At 35.7% G+C, this 21,133-nt stretch overlaps 1 protein-coding gene across 6 annotated transcripts in view; it reads right to left on the bottom strand.

Moving 5' to 3' along the window:
* Positions 1-21,133, bottom strand: part of PCDH15 (protocadherin related 15) — a gene marked incomplete at both ends in the record, with an annotated part of 722,972 nt that overhangs the window by 40,272 nt on the left and 661,567 nt on the right. For all 6 annotated transcript variants that reach the window (XM_082633167.1, XM_082633165.1, XM_082633166.1 and 3 more), the window contains 2 exons: positions 874-1,050; positions 11,294-11,382. In XM_082633167.1, coding sequence (XP_082489293.1) covers positions 874-1,050; positions 11,294-11,382 — 266 coding nt within the window. The remainder of the gene's footprint in view (positions 1-873; positions 1,051-11,293; positions 11,383-21,133) is intronic.

Below are 21,133 nucleotides of genomic sequence, written 5' to 3'. Positions count from 1 at the left end.
ATTTATTTGCATGATGTTTATTATATGGAGAGACAAAGAAAAACTAAATTCTGAAATAATGGATTTTGGAGATTATGTGTATATATATACACACATCTCTGAATATTTAGAATATATACATATCATTATATATCAATATGTATTTTTACTACAAAACATGTTTTTAGGTAAGAATTACATGCCAATAATCTTTTGGACACCAGATGTCACTAGAGTAAAGGAGAAACTAACAACAACAACTAAAGCTGTTCTAGAATAATTTCCAAAGGAGAATATGTAGCAGGGTTTTGTTTAAGATTTTGTATATTCCTTATTTTTAGGATTTAAAACTCAAATATTCAAATTCATACCTGGATGAAATGTCACATGGACTTAGGTGGAAGTGATTATCCCCTCTGCTCTCTACCCCCAAGTCAAGGGAAAAATCAGATGTTAATTTTTGCCTATTCAATAAGACCTTGAAGAAAGCTAAACTTGTTCTTAAAATTCAAGCCTACTGACATCATTGCAGGCAATTTGCCACTTTAAGAAGGGTTCTGTGCTTTCCTCTCAAAGAGCAGGGTCTTGGAGCAAGAGTGGAAGCCGAAGCAAGGTGATCTCGTTGAACTGCTTGCTCTTAAGCATAATGGATCCTCAGACATCTCAAGGAGAACCTATCCCCCGAAGTCACTTTATCTCATACTTAGACTTAAAAATTCTAGGCGTGAGCACCCTAGGTATTGTTTCTTAGATTTTTTTTCTTTTGTTTTGATTACTCTTCACTTTCAAGAAAAATTTGATGGGTTTTAAACTATTTACTTATAGCCTTAAATCAGGATTATCTATGGGTGATACTGTAACCATAAAGCTGTTACAGACGATAAAAATACTCACTTAAAAAGCTCATTTCTGTCGATGGCTCTGTTGGTTTGGGGGTCGATTGCATAGACAGTCAAGTCACACTTCGTGTAATCTTCTAGAGAAAAGGCATCGCCATGCCGGCGAGCTCCAATGGACTCTACCACAACCTTGGCACCAGGAATTTGCTCCTGAACATAGCGATCCAAAATCCTGTAAATCAAACAAAGCACAAACATGACATTCTGACAGGCTCGCTGAGGAAAAAAATCACCTTCAACCTGAAATGACATTTAGTAAATGAAAAAGGATGACAGCCTGGTTTTTGTTAATGTTTACTGAATATGAACTCTTGAAAAAAGTTCTCTATATATTTAGAGTGTTTAACTCCCAATGATGCTAGAAGCTGAATAAGGTAGAAAGAGGTCATCAACCATGTCCTATTTAAGTCTAGACTTTTAAAATTTATGATACCATTTGAGCTTTCACATGCCTCATGAGAAATGCCAACTATGTTGTACAAATAAAACTGTCTATGCTTTATGGGAGCCATGGGGTCTTAGAACTCTTGAGTTCATATGGTTGGTGTTATAAATTACACCTTCCACCAGATTTTGTGATATGTCCAGGTGCAACAGTAGGATACCTTTTTTCCTAAGAGTGTAAAGACCCTTAGAGCATTAGCAGTGAGAATGTAGAGATATTTTGCTTTGTCAGGTTTACCAGGTTAAGATAAAAATATTGCATGCAAATCTCAGAAGCTATTTAGGAGAATACAAACAACTAAAAGGTACATCATTTAGTATAGAATCAGTAATGTTCAATAGAAAAGAAAGAAATAATGATAACCCATAGATAATTTTCTGTAAGGTACAATTTGTTTCTGATTAGATAGCTTGATTTTAATTAAAAGTACAAATTATTGCCAAATAAGTATTTGTTATCTGTACTGCTACAAATGGCAGTTTCCTTAATGTTCTTTTCCTTATTAAAAACTTTATATTATTAAGCCTTGAAGATTAACATTAGAATGCATATTATTAAATATTTATAGACAATTATATGTAAATGAATTAATTTTAATAACTATATATGGCAAATATTTTAAAATTTATCTATAGATTCAATGTTCCTTTTGGAGTTCAAGCTGTGTGGAATTTGGGGGGAGGGAGGAGTAATATATTCTAAAGACCTTTGATACAACAGGAAATAACTTTTACTTCAGATGCCAAAACTGACCTGCTTTCTGCTCTATTAAAAAAATATATATATTGCCTTCAGAGTCTGGTATGTGCTTGGCTTGCCTTTGTTTAAAGAACAAACAGGAACGAACCTTCGGAGGAAATGGCTGTACCACTGAGCACAAGTCTATGGTGTGCACACCAGGGGACACGCCAATGTAAATGAAGTGTTTTCTTGTTTACTTTTAAATTGATATAGAGGAGCATAGTTGAAGTTTCTCTTACTGAAGTACTACTCATTCTTTTCCTTCTCTCTCATCAACATTTTTCTTTTCCTTAAACATTTAGAGATATTTTGGAATGAGATATCTGTTATGATAAAGCAGAATGTGTTCATATTTGAATTCCTTTTTTACTTTTTTCTGATAGATGCATATAAAACTAAATTTAATTCTTTTAAAATATGAACACATTTTGTAAAAATTAATCTGTCCACTTCTCATCTATGTCCATATACCTAACCATTTCTACAATGTCTATCTGTCTCCATTACAATATATATGTATATACATTACATTACATGTATACATATATATACATTACATATATACATGATATTCATTAAGAATGTATTTTTAGCCCTTGATCTTCATATGTACATAGGTACATGGTTGTTTCCAAAAATTTTTTTTACCTCATATTTTAAAAAAATATAACTCTCTAGCTACTTACTTTGAATTGGTTCATATAAACTAATGCCAATGTTTAAATTGCCCTTATGTTTATTTCACTTTAATTTATTAATATACAAAGCCAATTCACACATACATTTTGGAATCAAATGTCATGCAGATTTACAACATGTATCGATAATTACATCAAGAGCAAACATGTCTCTCCAGTCTACCAGCCTAAGGTATTTGCATGCTACTAGGTCACTGTCAATTTATGGTATTACAATATTTGTTTAAACACTTTAATTAATAAAAGAATTTCTATAATTTATAATATATATATTTGTATACATACAAACATACATAGAGCGTGCACACGAGAGGGGTGTATAATATTGTTTATCAATCTGTAATATCTGTGTCACAACATACACTGTATCAAGGGAGATGTCTGTGATAATGTTTATATAATGTTAATAGTGCCCTGAATCTAAATTCTTAGAAGCAATATGTCAATTGAAAATATAAGTAGTATAATCAAATATATGGCAGTATAGTATTTAATTATGGCAAAATTTCTCAAAACAAAGAACTGTCTGATGTTCTAAAAAGCAAATACAATGCAAATGAATTGGTATAATAATTACAATATTAAATAAAAATTAAATTTTCATTTGGGTTTATTGTTCTACTTCAGTTTAAAAGATCTGTAACATACTGATAATATTTAATAATATATTATTATGTGATCTTTAGACAAAGTTTCAAAAACTCTAAACTGAGGAAATATGTTAATATAATTAACATATTTCATTATACGTATACATATGTTTATATATAAATATATGTATGTAGAATGTTTTACTGTGCTACCACATGATAACTAATTAAGTAAAATTTAAACTAGTTTCTAATTTAAACTAAAATTAGTAATCTAAATAGCTTTCTTATGATAAATGTTGAAAGGCATATTTAACTAAAACTTTTTTTTATGCAAACACAAGACACTTTTTTTTTTAAACGATAGCATTTTGTTTAAGGATTCTAAGGGTTTTTTTAAATAAATGTATTTATTTATTGATCTTTGGCTGCATTGGGTCTTTGTTGCTGCGCGTGGGCTTTCTCTAGGCACGCAGACTTCAGTAGTTGTGGCACACAGACTTAGTTGCTCCACGACATGTGGGATCTTCCCAGACCAGGGCTCGAACCCGTGTCCCCTGCATTGGCAGGTGGATGTTTAACTACTGCGCCACCAGGGAAGTCCCAAAATGCTTTTTTTTACATCACAAACTAAGGGTACAAATAAACAACTGGCTCATTAACTAATTTATTACCAAACCAAGTTATTTTTGGTTGATTCCTCTAAATTTTAACTTACAACATCACTTATCCAGTTACCTATATGTACATTTTCAATTAGTTTTAACCAGAAATTGCTTTATAAAAAAAATGTGTAGAGGCTTTACTGAAATAGTTTTATAACTAAAACAAGTATTTGCTTATGGCTGATTTAACTTTTATATTTTTACACTAAAATTATTACATCAGCCATCGTCTCAATTACCTATTTGTGTGAATGAGCCAAGCTAAAATTACCATTTGATGAGAGTTTCTGGCCTTGTGTGCTAGAGCAGCTCACTCTCAAGAAAAAAATGGGATGGGTTTTTAGTGAGGTTTGCCTTCTAAGAAGCATTGTAAAGAGGGAGTGGTTAGGAACTCAGGCTGCCGCTGGCCCATAGATGTAGATTCTAATTAAATTTCCACCACTGGCTTCCTGTGTCTCTGTGGAAATTTCTCAGCCTCTCAGAGTTTTAGGGAACTCTTCTGTACAATGGGGAAAGTAATCATATCTACCTCAAAGGTCTCTGTGAGAAGTTAATTAGATGGCACCCATTAAATGCACAAAACCCAACAAATAAAACGTGTGCCACAAATATTAGCTATTTGTTGTGGTGGTTGTAGAAACTCCTCACATTTCATGATTGTAAACCCTACTTAGCCTTTTGTTGAAACAAATGCTTTTTATTTACCGTGCAGCATAAGAAGCTGCACTCCAGGTACTTGCCAATATTTTTTCAAAAGCCTGGCTAAAAGAATCAACAGGCACTGCAGATGGCTGGAGAGATATGCAGCACAGTACAGGCTTTCCTAATATTGTAAACTTATTTCCTCTGTTAATACAGACTGGTAGAGACTCTACCCAGACCATATCCTCAGCAATGTTCCAGTTTCCATAGAACATTCTGTTCATGACATTAGGAGATATCCTCTCCATGATGTCCCACAGGATAAAAACATTTTCCTCCAATCTGGCATTTCACTCAGAAATAGTTCTGCCTTTCCACCAGAAGTGGTTTGGTTTTTTGAATCTTTTGACTGATTCTTTTTCTTCTTCTGTTTGTTTGCTTGCTTTTTTTACTTTGGCCTTAAAATGATGAAAACCAAGTTTTTGTTTCCTACCTTCCAGTGACTCTGCAGGACGTTGTAGCATCTTTGTTACTAGTCTCACTTTGACTCCTTCTGTAATGTCTTTCTATTCTGTTTGCCATATTTTTCTGACTCATGTTAAACGTATTTTACCTTGTTTCATTGTACGAATCATTACAAGCTGCCTTAAATTCTCCTTGAATCATGTCAAACATTAAAAATAAAATTAAATGTAGCCTCCATTACAACTTAGACATAAGTGAAAGTATCTAAAATACCATTTGTATTACTGCTGATACAAACGGAATTTTCTTATATAAACATGTGGTTGAATTTATTTCTCAAGTTAAAAAAACAGCAGCACAGAAAGGGAAATTGTGTAGAAATTGGAGAAAGTTAGGAGAAGTATAAATATGATTAAGAGAATAGAGGCACTGGCCATTGCTGATCAGGTATCTGAATTGAGTGGCTGCACAAGAAAATGCTATTTTTACCTTGTACCATGGATTGGGACTAATTATAAAAGATAATAAGCCATTCTATTTGACAAAACTTCTGGACCATAAAACATAAAAGAATATGAAAGAAAGAAGCATTTTGAAAGGAATAAACTCCCATATAAAAATCCATATAAAAATATTAAGGAGATATTTTACTTTCTTTTTTGTACTAAGTCTTTGAAATCTGGTGTGTATTTTACACTTACAGCGCCTCTCATTTGGACCTGTCACTTTTCAAGCACTTAATAGCCACATGGAACTAGTGGCTACTATATTGGACAGTTATAAGGATTTTCTATCTTACGCAGAGTAAAATGTTAAATCCTTCAAGTGGCCTATGAGATCCTATATAACTCATTCCCTACCTTGACATCTATATCTTGATATGACCAGTATGCCTCTTAATCTTGATTTTCATATCTGTGGTGTCCTCTTTCTGGGATAACTCCCTCTACCCCTAACCCTCCCCACATCACCACAGACCCATGACTTTCTCCCTCACTTCTCTCAGGTTTCTGCTCAGCTTTCACCTTATTAGAAAGGTTTTCCTCAATCATCCTATATGAAATAGTACTTCTCTTCCATATTTTTATATTGTTACTTTTATTTGTCTTTATCATAGTTATCACTACTTAACATCACATTATAAATTAATTTATTATTCTTATACTTATTTGCTGTTTTCCCCCAACAGAATGTAAGTATCATGGGAACAGGGACTTTGCTTTAGTTCACTGTTAAATCTACAGTGCTTACAACCAGGAACTACCTTTTTTTTTTTTTTTTTTTTTTGCAGTACGCGGGCCTCTTACTGCCGTGGCCTCTCCCGTTGCGGAGCACAGGCTCCGGAAGCGCAGGCTCAGCGGCCATGGCTCACGGGCCCAGCTGCTCCGCGGCATGTGGGATCTTACAAACCCGAGTCCCTTGCATCGGCAGGCAGACTCTCAACCACTACGCCACCAGGGAAGCACTACCCTTTTTTTAATGACTAAATTGCCAGCTTCAGGATATGGATATTAGGAATCAAAAAGTTTAATTTCCTGGCCCAAGACCTCCTAGTCACTGGTGGGCCAGGGCTTGAGCCTAGGTCCTCTGAATTCAAAAGGAACAGCCTTTCTAGGAAAAAAATATATATCACTTGGGAATTTCACACAAGATTCTCCCCAATGTGTTTTCCTATAGGAGTTTGAATATAATAGATATGCATTGTAGCTTTTTCTCTCTACAAAGTATAATGCTCTAAATTAGGAGTTGCTAACTTAGAGTCCTCAGGCTAAATCCAGCCTACTACCTCTTTTTGGAAATAGTTTTATTTGCAAAAGGATTTTGCTATATAAATTACTAATTATTGTTAACATTTAAATATTATAATAAAAAGAATTAATTTAATGAAATAACAAAATTTAAATAACATTATTAAAAATAAAAATATTATTTTTAAATTTATACTTACTAAACTATTAATATATCCCTTTATAGAAAGTGCCCTGAGCTCCTCAACTCTAAAGGGTAGGTAAAAATGATCAAAGATAATGTGTTTGATTTACCTTTCAACTTCACCTTTCCCCTCAACACCAAGTCTTTATTATGCAGATTTAAGACAATGTCAGTGCTGGCACTTATTTTTTACTGTTTCATAGGTTTTCTTCCCAAGAGACTTTATAATTCTTATCCCAGAAATACACATTTTGGCTAGATTTCTAAAGTATGTTTGGAACCTTAATTCCAGGAGCTATAAATTAATTACACATTTCATATGCTATGCAAATATCCTAGGAAATAGACTCTTCCAAACCAAAGCAATAACTACATCAATAAAGTCCTGATTTCACTGAATTTTCATATTGTATTTAGAAAGTAAGAGAAGCATTTGATCAACTCCAAGATCTAAGTTATCAATTCTGATTCATACTGTAACAATATTTCTAAACTCTTTTATTTATATTTTTGAAAATGCCATTTCCATAGATTCTTAAGGATTTAAATTTTAGAATCCCAAACTCTTATTTATCTGGGCTTCATGGTGAAGTGGAAAGAGAAAGGAAGAAGACACAAAATGCAAACATTTCTTAGCTTCTTTAGACATTACTGCCAATCATTTGTATGTTATAATAAGATCTCCTTAACCTTATTCTCACAGCTATTTCTACTCAATCTCAAGAATTTGTAAGAGAAAAACAAGGCTCACAAAGAGATACATGCTGAGGTCAACCTAAAATACTTCAAAACATACACATGTGAGGCCACTTGTAAGGGTCATAGCTTTGCATTATGGGGGAATTTGCTGAATACATTAATATAATTAAAAAGAGATGTGTTTCATTACAAAGGGTCACTGGTTAATTCTATAAGCATTAAAAAACAAAGTAATAAAAATTTTGTTCAGTAGAGCCATTTCAGACAGTTCCAAGGGAGTGGGAAGTAATTATTAGCATTCCTATAGCAGCTAACATTTACTCTTTGAGCATTCTGTTTTCCAGGCACTGTGCTCTTAGCTATCAGAGGATACTGACCCCTTCTGAAAAACCTTCCCCATTGTGAAATGGATATATTAGGTCATTAAATTTTTCTTTCATCAACTCTCCCAATTTGTACTGATTTTTTTCTTATCAGAAAAACTTTGGATTATGATCTGGCCTCATATATGGGTCTACCTAAAGGAAAAAATAAAAGTAATGATCATATGCAGTTCAAGTTTCCCCTTCTTAAGATAGGGTAAGTCTCATAGGAAATACAGAACATGGCTTTGATGATGATGTGATTTGTCATCTAAGAATGTCTACAGGAAATGAATGTGCTCGTTAGTCTGGTCACTGGAACAATAAATTCCTATATTTTTTAACATCTTTATTGGAGTTTAATTGCTTTACAATGGTGTGTTACTTTCTGCTTTATAACAAAGTGAATCAGCTATACTTATACGTATATCCTCATATCTCCTCCTTCTGGCATCTCCCTCCCATCCTCCCTATCCCATTCCTATTTTTAATTAATAAACTGGTACTCTGCTGTCTACCTTGGCTATATGTGTGTTTTCATTATGCATTCCCCATCCCCTCCCCACCACCCCAATACACTGAGAGTGAGCGTTTTGGGCTTCATGGTGCTGCTGGATTAGATCTAACAGTCTTTATCTCTACTTCCATCTTCCATCTACTAAAGTAGCTTTCAAAAAGAATCATAATGACTACATACTATATGATTCCAAGGGTATTATGTTCTGGAAAAGCTAAAACTATGGAGATAGTAAAAAGATCACTGATTTCTGGGGGTTAGTGGGGAAGGGAGTTTTGAATAGGTGGAGCATGGAGGATTTTTTAGAACAGTGAATCTATTCTGTATGATACTACAGTGATAGATACATGTCTTTATACATTAGTCCAAACCACAATGTACAACACCAAGAGTGAACCTTATGCAAATTATGGATTTGGGATGATTATGACGTGTTGAACTAGGTTTGTTGATTATAACAAATGCACTACTCTGGTGTAACATGTGGATAGTGAGGGAAGCTATATGTGTGGGGGAAAGAAGTATATGGGTATTCTCTGTATCTTCTACTCTATTTTCCTATGAACATAAAAGTGCTCTGAAAAATAAAGCCTCTTTTTTTAAAAAGGGATCCAAAGTTGTTGTGCTTAAGAATCTCTAAATTAACACAGATTAAAAAAAAAACTATAAAAGGGAATCTGGCATGTGCCTGCTGTGCTTACTGCAATAGTAAATTTATGTTTAATTCTATCAAAAGCAACACAAGATTGACATCCTTATTCCAGTTTTCAAGATGAGAAAATGTGGTCCTAAGTGTTAAATATCTTTCTCAGAGGTCACACAGCTATGATAGGATTCAAACTTGTTTATTTGAATCCATAATCTGAGCTCCATTACTAAACTATGCTCTTTTAATAGAACATGCAAAAACTCTGGCATCTCTCTGCCTTACCCTACTGACTTTGGATCACTAACCTCATTTGTATAGGATATCTATTATTCATTGAATGTTCACAATTGTCCTAGATGGCTTATATTATTTAGTCCTCACAACAGTTCTATGACAGGAGTTTTATTTGGTCAACAAGTGGTGAAAATGAGTCTGGTGAAGATTAAATTATTTGCCCAAGCTCATGTTTCAAAACCAATATTATATGAAGTCAAAGTTCCTTTCACAGTGATATATTTCTCTCAAGACTTGAAAGATGCCTGATTTTTCTTTCATATCTTCATATCTATGTAAGAGGAATAAATCATATAATTGCTATGAAATTATACTTTTACATTGCCATTTTTTCCAGTTTTTATAAATTTTGTCTCAGTATGAAAAGGGCATCATGATTTTGCTCGTATAACATTTTCATTCAGTAAAATGCATCAAATGCTTACTATATAACTGGAATTATGGTAGTGAAAAGTAATTTCCTATCCTTATGAAGCTTATATTAAATTGATATAAATATAAACATTAGATAATGCTTTGAACAAAATCAGAACAAAGGGTTAGAGGTTGAGAAGAGTGTCATCTATTTTGGATAGGGCAATCAGAAAAGCCTGCCTCAATAGATGACATTAAAGCAGCTAAGAGACAGGCATAATTCTAACTTTTTTCAGGTGTAATCAGCTATTATTTTAATAAAGGTTAAGCATGTATAAACCACTTTTGCAGAAGTAAACAAGGCACTGTGTGATTGCTATTCTACACTTAAATGTTGATAATCACCTCTTTCATAGGACATTTTATGTGACACCCATAGGTTAAATTTTGTGAAACATTAACAAGTAATGGTTGCAAAGCACACATGCTTTTATTACAGGAGTCTCTCATGCCTTAATCAGTGCCTATTGTATTTTATTTCACACATAATTACTAAAAGGTTAGCTGTATGACTATCTGAAGCTTCTTCTGGCAACTTGGAAGTGTAAGATATTTTGCTCAAAAGAGACAAATTGGCAGTAATTGACATCTGTCAACCTGAACTCAATAGAAGACAAGGAATAACTAACAAATACAACTATAAAATTATTAAATGACAGCAGGCTAGGTTAGGGTAGTTAAGAGTGAAATAGTAATAATCCTTGATAACATTTAGAATATTAGAGAACTGTGAATTCATAATCACTATTTGTCTGAGTCAACAATAACATATTCAGCCATGTACAGTGTACACTGTTCAAAAGGCAGAGGGGAATGACATACATTTTAGAATAATTTAAATATATGTTGTTTAAAATTAGCAATCTTAGTTTTTAAAAGAATAAGCTTTAGCCATCTAGATACATCACTTTGAGAAATAGCATTCCCCAGACTAGCTGGATTACTGAGATCATGAACTTTTTCAAGAATCTGGGGCCACAAAATCAAGACATATACTCAGATAATTAAGTTATGATTTATCTGTTATATGCAGCATTTTGAGTTTATGTTGACCCATCAGTCAAAGTATTCTGAATAATAAGATCTTCTCACATCTAATTTTCATTCCTATTTGAACGTACTCTTAGAATCTTCACATATTCCAAATGAAGCTACCTATTTCAATAAAAGAGTGAGCTAAATTGTTTTTAAGGTATTATAAAATACATGTTTAGTCTGAACATTGTAATTATTAAAATGACTTAATTCAATAAAAACTATAGCCATATGAAAATAAACATATAAGTAAAGAAAAACCATTACTCTGTAAGATCTTCTATCTTTTTTTCCACTAGAGTAGGGGGTACATTAGAAACAATGACTTGCATATCCAGCTGATTGACCACAGAGACCTGAAAGAAGAAAAAACAGAATTCATTTGGCTTTTACTCATTAGCATTTCTATAGTCAAAAATTAACATTTTTCCTTCCCTACTATGCATAGTGGTTTCCCATTTATAAATTTAGGAATAAATGGTATTTCTAGCTACACAATCTCTACTAGGTATGTTGGAGCAGGTTGAGAATGACAGACTAGTTGTTTACTTAGAAGTTATAGAACCCTAAGTGACTTCGACTGTTGTTGGTTTTGCGTTTGTTTTCTTGGCTTTTACAAAAGCATAAACGAAGGTGGTTTTGTATGTTTTTTTAATTGGGTTATTTAAGAACACTCAGAAAAATGGAAAACCCAGCTTTTAGGTTAAGCCAGGTGTCTATCTTATTATCACCTGTGAGCAAATCGCTAACATTGGCAGTTCCAATCCTGTATCCCTAACTCATTACAGGCATCTGGGATCAAATGTTTAAATTTCCCTTAAACATGTACATGAATCTTGATTGTGTCTCCACACACATAAAAAAAATCTAAGTTCATTAGAATAAGGGATTATCACAGTTTTTCTGTAAGTTTGTCTTTTTATCTTTTTGTATTGGTCCTGAATTAAAAAACAGACAGAAATTACATATAAGGTTTTTTGTTATTTTTTTGTTTTGTTTTCTGTTTTAGTTTTTAGTAGTAAAAATACATGGTAAAAATCTCTAGAAAAATATATATGAGATTTGTGAAAATGTGTTTCCTTTCTTCCTTCCTTTGCTCTCTTTCTTCTTTCTTTTCTTCCTTCCTTCCTTATCTTTTTTTCCCTTCCTTTCAACATTGGACCAGGAAAGGTAAAAAAAAAAAAAATCTGGTCAAAAGCAAACAGCCTGGAACAAATAGTAATCATGGACTGTTTTCTCAACAAGAGTAGACTTCTCAACTTCCTCTGGAGTTTAATGGAACCATATGATGGAGTTTTGACCAATGGAAAGTTAGTGGAAAGGAAGAAATAAATATTCTTAAATCTGCCTCATGAGTGAACCTCCCCTTTCTTTCCCAATCTCTATCTGAATAAAGAGGCCATAGAGAAGGGCACAGAAACATTTGCAAGAGAGCTGTCAAGAACACCACCCAACCATATATGCTCTCATTGTTGTGTCATGTGAAAGAAAAATAAAACTTGTTAGTTTAAACCACTGAAATTTTAGAGTTTTCTGTTACACAATCAGCCTATCAAGACAAACACCCAGGGATTTATTACACACAGCTGTTAGATTTTCACTAATTGTAGAACAAGGAAAAACTAGAATGTTAGTTATATTTGGTGCAAGGAAATGGTAAAATTTCCCCCTGTATACATAAGTTCTGAGTTTTGGAGGTAGATTTACAAGTAAACTGTTGGAATGCAATCAATTCAAGTGCTAGGGACTCTATTTGGAAGCAAAATTTGGCCTTACAGATATAAATAACTCTTTCATTTGCCTTTAAAGGACTGTCAGTACTTTCTCTTTATTCAGAAGGATAAATCACTTCAGAAGGAATTTTTAATTTGTTAAACAAAATTAATTAAGATTTAAGGTCCTCTGGAATATATACATATTAAGCCTACAATTTATCAAAAATATTTTCTGAACTTAATTATTTTGAAAACATGCTTTTGTACTCTTAAAATAAAACAATAATATATTTCTAATTCTAATAAGATACAAAACTCAGACTGCATTTAACTACAAAAGTAGTTTTCTTAGATTTACCTATAAATAGTTAATTTAAAATTTAAAATCTCCTTAAAGTATTGACATATTTTTCATGTAGAAGGTACATAGTTTAACTATGAAAATGAAGACAATAAGCTATTATAGCTTAAATTTTGATCTTTCAAAAATATTATATGTCCCTGAGTCATTGGTTTCTTATATTATCTATAGCAAAGATATTTATATGTTTAAGATTACTAGACTTTATTTATGTTACTTTTCTAGTATAGCCTTTATGCAAATACTTTCAGAAATACACATCAGTTTATTACACTAAACACTTAAAAAATTCTACTTTAAAGTTGCTTCACTTAATTCTTTTTTTTTTTTTGCCTTATAACAAATTTAATCAGTTATACATATACATATGTTTCCATATCCCCTCCCTTTTGCGTCTCCCTCCCACCCTCCCTATCCCACCCCTCCAGGCGGTCACAAAGCACCAAGCTGATCTCCCTGTGCTATGCGGCTGCTTCCCACTAGCTATCTACCTTACGTTTGGTAGTGTATATATGTCCATGCCGCTCTTTCACTTTGTCACAGCTTACCCTTCCCCCTCCCCATATCCTCAAGTCCATTCTCTAGTAGGTCTGTGTCTTTATTCCTGTCTTACCCCTATGTTCTTCATGACATTTTATTTTCTTAAATTCCATATATATGTGTTAGCATACTGTATTTGTCTTTCTCTTTCTGACTTACTTCACTCTGTATGACAGACTCTAGGTCTATCCACCTCATTACAAATAGCTCAATTTCATTTCTTTTTATGGCTGAGTAATATTCCATTGTATATATGTGCCACATCTTCTTTATCCATTCATCCAATGATGGACACTTAGGTTGTTTCCATCTCCGGGCTATTGTAAATAGGGCTGCTATGAACATTTTGGTACATGTCTCTTTTTGAATTATGGTTTTCTCGGGGTATATGCCCAGTAGTGGGATTGCTGGGTCATATGGTAGTTCTATTTGTAGTTTTTTAAGGAACCTCCATACTGTTCTCCATAGCGGCTGTACCAATTCACATTCCCACCAGCAGTGCAAGAGTGTTCCCTTTTTTCCACACCCTCTCCAGCATTTATTGTTTCTAGATTTTTTGATGATGGCCATTCTGACTGGTGTGAGATGATATCTCATTGTAGTTTTGATTTGCATTTCTCTAATGAGTAAAGATGTTGAGCATCCTTTCATGTGTTTGTTGGCAGTCTGTATATCTTCTGTGGAGAAATGTCTATTTAGGTCTTCTGCCCATTTTTGGATTGGGTTGTTTGTTTTTTTGTTATTGAGCTGCATGAGCTGCTTATAAATTTTGGAGATTAATCCTTTGTCAGTTGCTTCATTTGCAAATATTTTCTCCCATTCTGAGGGTTGTCTTTTGGTCTTGTTTATGGTTTCCTTTGCTGTGCAAAAGCTTTGAAGTTTCATTAGGTCCCATGTGTTTATTTTTGTCTTTATTTCCATTTCTCTAGGAGGTGGGTCAAAAAGGATCTTGCTGTGATTTATGTCATAGAGTGTTCTGCCTATGTTTTCCTCTAAGAGTTTGATAGTGTCTGGCCTTACATTTAGGTCTTTAATCCATTTTGAGCTTATTTTTGTGTATGGTGTTAGGGAGTGATCTAATCTCATACTTTTACATGTCCCTATCCAGTTTTCCCAGCACCACTTATTGAAGAGACTGTCCTTTCTCCACTGTACATTCCTGCCTCCTTTATCAAAGATAAGGTGACCATATGTCCGTGGGTTTAACTCTGGGCTTTCTATCCTGTTCCATTGATCTATCTTTCTGTTTTTGTGCCAGTACCATACTGTCTTGATTACTGTAGCTTTGTAGTATAGTCTGAAGTCAGGGAGCCTGATTCCTCCAGCTCCATTTTTCGTTCTCAAGATTGCTTTGGCTATTCGGGGTCTTTTGTGTTTCCATACAAATTGTGAAATTTTTTGTTCTAGTTCTGTGAAAAATGCCAGTGGTAGTTTGATAGGGATTGCATTGAATCTGTAGATAGCTTTGGGTAGTAGAGTCATTTTCACAATGTTGATTCTTCCAATCCAAGAACATGGTACATCTCTCCATCTATTTGTATCATCTTTAATTTCTTTCATCAGTGTCTTATAATTTTCTGCATACAGGTCTTTTGTCTCCTTAGGTAGGTTTATTCCTAGATATTTTATTCTTTTTGTTGCAATGGTAAATGGGAGTGTTTCCTTGATTTCACTTTCAGATTTTTCATCATCAGTATATAGGAATGCCAGAGATTTCTGTGCATTAATTTTGTATCCTGCAACTTGACCAAATTCATTGATTAACTCTAGTAGTTTTCTGGTAGCATCTTTAGGATTCTCTATGTATAGTATCATGTCATCTGCAAACAGTGACAGCTTTACTTCTTCTTTTCCGATTTGGATTCCTTTTATTTCCTTTTCTTCTCTGATTGCTGTGCCTAAAACTTCCAAAACTATGTTGAATAAGAGTGGTGAGAGTGGGCAACCTTGTCTTGTTCCTGATCTTAGTGCAAATGGTTTCAGTTTTTCACCATTGAGGATGATGCTGGCTGTGGGTTTGTCATATATGGCCTTTATTATGTTGAGGAAAGTTCCCTCTATGCCTACTTTCTGCAGGGTTTTTATCATAAATGGGTGTTGAATTTTGTCGAAAGCTTTCTCTGCATCGATTGAGATGATCATATGGTTTTTCTCCTTCAACTTGTTAATATGGTGTATCACGTTGATTGATTTTCGTATATTGAAGAATCCTTGCATTCCTGGAATAAACCCCACTTGATCATGGTGTATGATCCTTTTAATGTGCTGTTGGATTCTGTTTGCTAGTATTTTGTTGAGGATTTTTGCATCTATGTTCATCAGTGATATTGGCCTGTAGTTTTCTTTCTTTGTGACATCCTTGTCTGGTTTTGGTATCAAGGTGATGGTGGCCTCGTAGAATGAGTTTGGGAGTGTTCCTCCCTCTGCTATATTTTGGAAGAGTTTCAGAAGGATAGGTGTTAGCTCTTCTCTAAATGCTTGATAGAATTCGCGTGTGAAGCCATCTGGTCCTGGGCTTTTGTTTGTTGGAAGATATTTAATCACAGTTTCAATTTCAGTGCTTGTGATTGGTCTGTTCATATTTTCTATTTCTTCCTGATTCAGTCTTGGCAGGTTGTGCATTTCTAAGAATTTGTCCATTTCTTCCAGGTTGTCCATTTTATTGGCATAGAGTTGCTTATAGTAATCTCTCATGATCTTTTGTATTTCTGCAGTGTCAGTTGTTACTTCTCCTTTTTCATTTCTAATTCTATTGATTTGAGTCTTCTCCCTTTTTTTCTTGATGAGTCTGGCTAATGGTTTATCAATTTTGTTTATCTTCTCAAAGAACCAGCTTTTAGTTTTATTGATCTTTGCTATCGTTTCCTTCATTTCTTTTTCATTTATTTCTGATCTGATTTTTATGATTTCTTTCCTTCTGCTAACTTTGGGATGTTTTTGTTCTTCTTTCTCTAATTGCTTTAGGTGCAAGGTTAGGTTGTTTATTCGAGATGTTTCCTGTTTCTTAAGGTGGGATTGTATTGCTATAAACTTCCCTCTTAGAACTGCTTTTGCTGCATCCCATAGGTTTTGGGTAGTCGTGTCTCCATTGTCATTTGTTTCTAGGTATTTTTAAATTTCCTCTTTGATTTCTTCAGTGATCACTTCGTTATTAAGTAGTGTATTGTTTAGCCTCCATGTGTTTGTATTTTTTACAGATCTTTTCCTGTCATTGATATCTAGTCTCATAGCATTGTGGTCAGAAAAGATACTTGATACAATTTCAATTTTCTTAAATTTACCAAGGCTTGATTTGTGACCCAAGATATGATCTATCCTGGAGAATGTTCCATGAGCACTTGAGAAAAATGTGTATTCTGTTGTTTTTGGATGGAATGTCCTATAAATATCAATTAAGTCCATCTTGTTTAATGTATCATTTAAAGCTTGTGTTTCCTTATTTATTTTCATTTTGGATGATCTGTCCATTGGTGAGAGTGGGGTGTTAAAGTCCCCTACTATGAATGTGTTACTGTCAATTTCTCCTTTTATGGCTGTTAGTATTTGCCTTATGTATTGAGGTGCTCCTATGTTGGGTGCATAAATATTTACAATTGTTATATCTTCTTCTTGGATCGATCCCTTGATCATTATGTAGTGTCCTTCTTTGTCTCTTCTAGTAGTCTTTATTTTAAAGTCTATTTTGTCTGATATGAGAATTGCTACTCCAGCTTTCTTTTGGTTTCCATTTGCATGGAATATCTTTTTCCATCCCCTTACTTTCAGTCTGTATGTGTCTCTAGGTCTGAAGTGGGTCTCTTGTAGACAGCATATATATGGGTCTTGTTTTTGTATCCATTCAGCCAATCTGTATCTTTTGGTGGGAGCATTTAGTCCATTTACATTTAAGGTAATTATCGATATGTATGTTCCTATTCCCATTTTTTAAATTGTTTTGGGTTTGTTATTGTAGGTCTTTTCCTTCTGTTGTGTTTCTTGCCTAGAGAAGTTCCTTTAGCATTTGTTGTAAAGCTGGTTTGGTGGTGCTGAACTCTCTCAGCTTTTGCTTGTCTGTAAACGTTTTAATTTCTCCATCAAATCTGAATGAGATCCTTGCTGGGTAGAGTAATCTTGGTTGCAGGTTTTTCTCCTTCATCACTTTAATTATGTCCTGCCACTCCCTTCTGGCTTGTAGAGTTTCTGCTGAGAGATCAGCTGTTATCCTGATGGGGATTCCCTTGTGTGTTATTTGTTGTTTTTGCCTTGCTGCTTTTAATATGATTTCTTTGTGTTTAATTTATGACAGTTTGATTAATATGTGTCTTGGCGTATTTCTCCTTGGATTTATTCTGTATGGGACTCTCTGTGCCTCCTGGACTTGATTAACTATTTCCTTTCCCATATTAGGGAAGTTTTCAACTATAATCTCTTCAAATATTTTCTCAGTCCCTTTCTTTTTCTCTTCTTCTTCTGGAACCTCTATAATTCGAATGTTGGTGCGTTTAATGTTGTCCCAGAGGTCTCTGAGACTGTCCTCTGTTTGTTTCATTCTTTTTTCTTTATTTTGCTCTGAAGCAGTTATTTCCACTATTTTATCTTCCACCTCACTTATCCGTTCTTCTGCCTCAGTTATTCTGCTATTGATCCCATCTAGAGTATTTTTTATTTCATGTATTGTGTTTTTAATCGATGCTTGATTCATCTTTAGTTCTTCTAGGTCCTTGTTAACAGTTTCTTGCATTTTGTCTATTCTATTTCCAAGATTTTGGATCTGGGAAATAGAATCTTGGATCATCTTTTCCATCATTATTCTGAATTCTTTTTCAGGTAGACTGCCTATTTCCTCTTCATTTGTTAGATCTGGTGGGTTTTTATCTTGCTCCTTCTCCTGCTGTGTGTTCTTCTGTCTTCTCATTTTGCTTATGTTACTGTGTTTGGGGTCTCCTTTTTGCAGGCTGCAGGTTCGTAGTTCCCGTTGTTTTTGGTGTCTGTCCCCAGTGGCTAAGGTTGGTTTAGTGGGTTGTGTAGGCTTCCTGGTGGAGGGGACTAGTGCCTGTGTTCTGGTGGATGAGGCTGGATCTTGTCTTTCTGGTGGGCAGGTCCACGTCTGGTGGTGTGTTTTGGGGTGTCTGCAGACTTTTTATGAGTTTAGGCCACCTCTCTCCTAATGGGTGGCGTTGTGTTCCTGTCTTGCTAGTTGTTTGGCTTAGGGTGTCCAGCACTGTAGCTTGTTGGTCGTTGAGTGAAGCTGGGTGCTGGTGTTGAGATGGAGATCTCTGGAAGATTTTTGCCGTTTGATATTATGTGGAGCTGGGAGGTCTCTTGTGGACCAGTGTCCTGAAGTTGGCTCTCCCACCTCAGAGGCACAGCACTGACTCCGGGCTCCTCAATTTGGGATGATGTGTTGTCTATTCATGTATTCCACAGATGCAGGGTACATCAAGTTGATTGTGGAGCTTTAATCCGCTGCTTCTGAGGCTGCTGGGAGAGGTTTCCCTTTCTCTTCTTTGTTCTCACAGCTCCTGGGTCTCAGCTTTGGATTTGGCCCCGCCTCTGCGTGTAGGTCACCGGAGGGCGTCTGTTCTTCGCTCAGGCAGGACAGGGTTAAAGGAGCAGCCTCTTCGGGGACTCTGGCTCACTCAGGCCGGGCGGGAGGGAGGGGCACGGAGTGCGGGGCGAGCCTGCAGCGGCAAAGGTCGGCGTGACGTTGCACCAGCCCGAGGCGCGCCGTGCGTTCTCCCAGGGAAGCCGCCCCTGGATCCCGGGACCCCGGCAGTGGCGGGCTGCACAGGCTCCCGGAAGGGCGGTGTGGGCAGTGACCTGCGCTCGCACACAGGCTTCTTGGCGGCGGTGGCAGCAGCCCCAGCGTCCCACGCCCGTCTCTGGGCTCCGCGCTTTCAGTCGCGACTCGCGCCCGTCTGTGGAGCCCTTTTAAGCAGCGCTCTTAATCCCCTCTCCTCGCGCACCAGGAAACCAAGAGGGAAGAAAAAGTCTCTTGCCTCTTCGGCAGCTCCAGAGTTTTCCCGGACTCCCTCCCGGCTAGCTGTGGCACATTAGCCCCCTTCAGGCTGAGTTCTCGCCGCCAGCCCCAGTCCTCTCCCTGCGCTCTGACCGAAGCCCGAGCCTCAGCTTCCAGCGCTGCGTGCCCCGGCGGGCGAGCAGACAAGCCTCTCGGGCTGGTGAGTGCCGCTCGGCACTGATCCTCTATGTGTGGATCTCTCCGCTTTGCCCTACCCAGCTATGTGGGGAGTTTCTTGCCTTTTGGGAGGTCTGGGGTCTTCTGCCAGCGTCCAGTAGGTGTTCTGTAGGAGTTGTTCCACGTGTAGCTGTATTTCTGGTGTATCCGTGGGGAGGAAGGTGATCTCCGCGTCTTACTCTTCCGCCATCTTACCCGGAAGTCTCCACTTAATTCTTTATGCCTTAATTACTAATGAAAGTTTTTCCAAAAAATTATTTTTATCATTTTTGGGATTGATCTTTGTAATGGATTAAAAGTACTAGGTATTGTCAAAAGGAGAAAAGAAAAGTAACATTTTGTGCAGCACATAATTCCAAAAACAAAGGTTATCAATTTACATATTAATTACTTCTAAATCCTTTTAATTATTTCTCATAAACCTCTTATAACTCCCTTTTTTTCTATTCATTCTCATACAGTTTAGATAGGCAGTCCAATAGAAATATAATGTGAGACACAAAAACATGCCAGGTACATAATTTTCAATTTTCTGGTAATCACAATAGAAAGAGAAAAACTGGTGAAGTTAATTCAATAATACATTTAACTCAATATACTCAATATATTATCATTCCAACATGTAATCAATGTAAAACAACTTATTAAGGAGACTTTTTTTTTTTTTTTTTTTTTTTTTTGCGGTACGCGGGCCTCTCACTGTTGTGGCCTCTCCAATTGCAGAGCACAGGCTCGGGACGTGCAGGCTCAGCGGCCATAGCTCACGGGCCCAGCCGCTCCGCGGCATGTGGGATCCTCCCGTACCGGGGCACGAACCCGTGTCCCCTGCATCAGCAGGCAGACTCTCAACCACTGCACCACCAGGGAAGCCCCTTAAGGAGACTTTTTACTTTTTTTTTTCATGTTAAGTCTTTGAAGTCCAGTGTACGTTTTACATAGTACATCTAAATGCAACCTAGCCACATTTCAAGTGCTCGGAAGCCACAGAGCTAACATATTATACAGTGAATAGAGACCCATACAATTTATTGCTTGGACTGGTCACTATCTCTCCTAACTGTCTCTGGTGTCATCTCACTTTTCTTGAAAAGAAGAGGTATCTTAATTTTTTAAAGATAATTTTGTATATTTTCTTCAATACTCCACCAAAACTCAAGTGGAAGTTTCTTCAAGGTGAGTTTCAATGTGAAATCTAAAACCATGTTCAGTTACACTAAAATACATTTATCTATCTTGCACTTTGAATGGATTTTTTATCTTTGAATTTTTTTTAACATCTTACATTGGTCATTTGGAAAATATTGGTTCACTGAATA

This window comes from Mesoplodon mirus, assembly GCF_964341445.2.
Source record: "Mesoplodon mirus genome assembly, chromosome: 2".
NCBI lineage: Eukaryota > Metazoa > Chordata > Mammalia > Artiodactyla > Ziphiidae > Mesoplodon > Mesoplodon mirus.
Note: the sequence above shows the minus strand (reverse complement) of the source record. Positions and strands in the feature narration are given on the sequence as shown.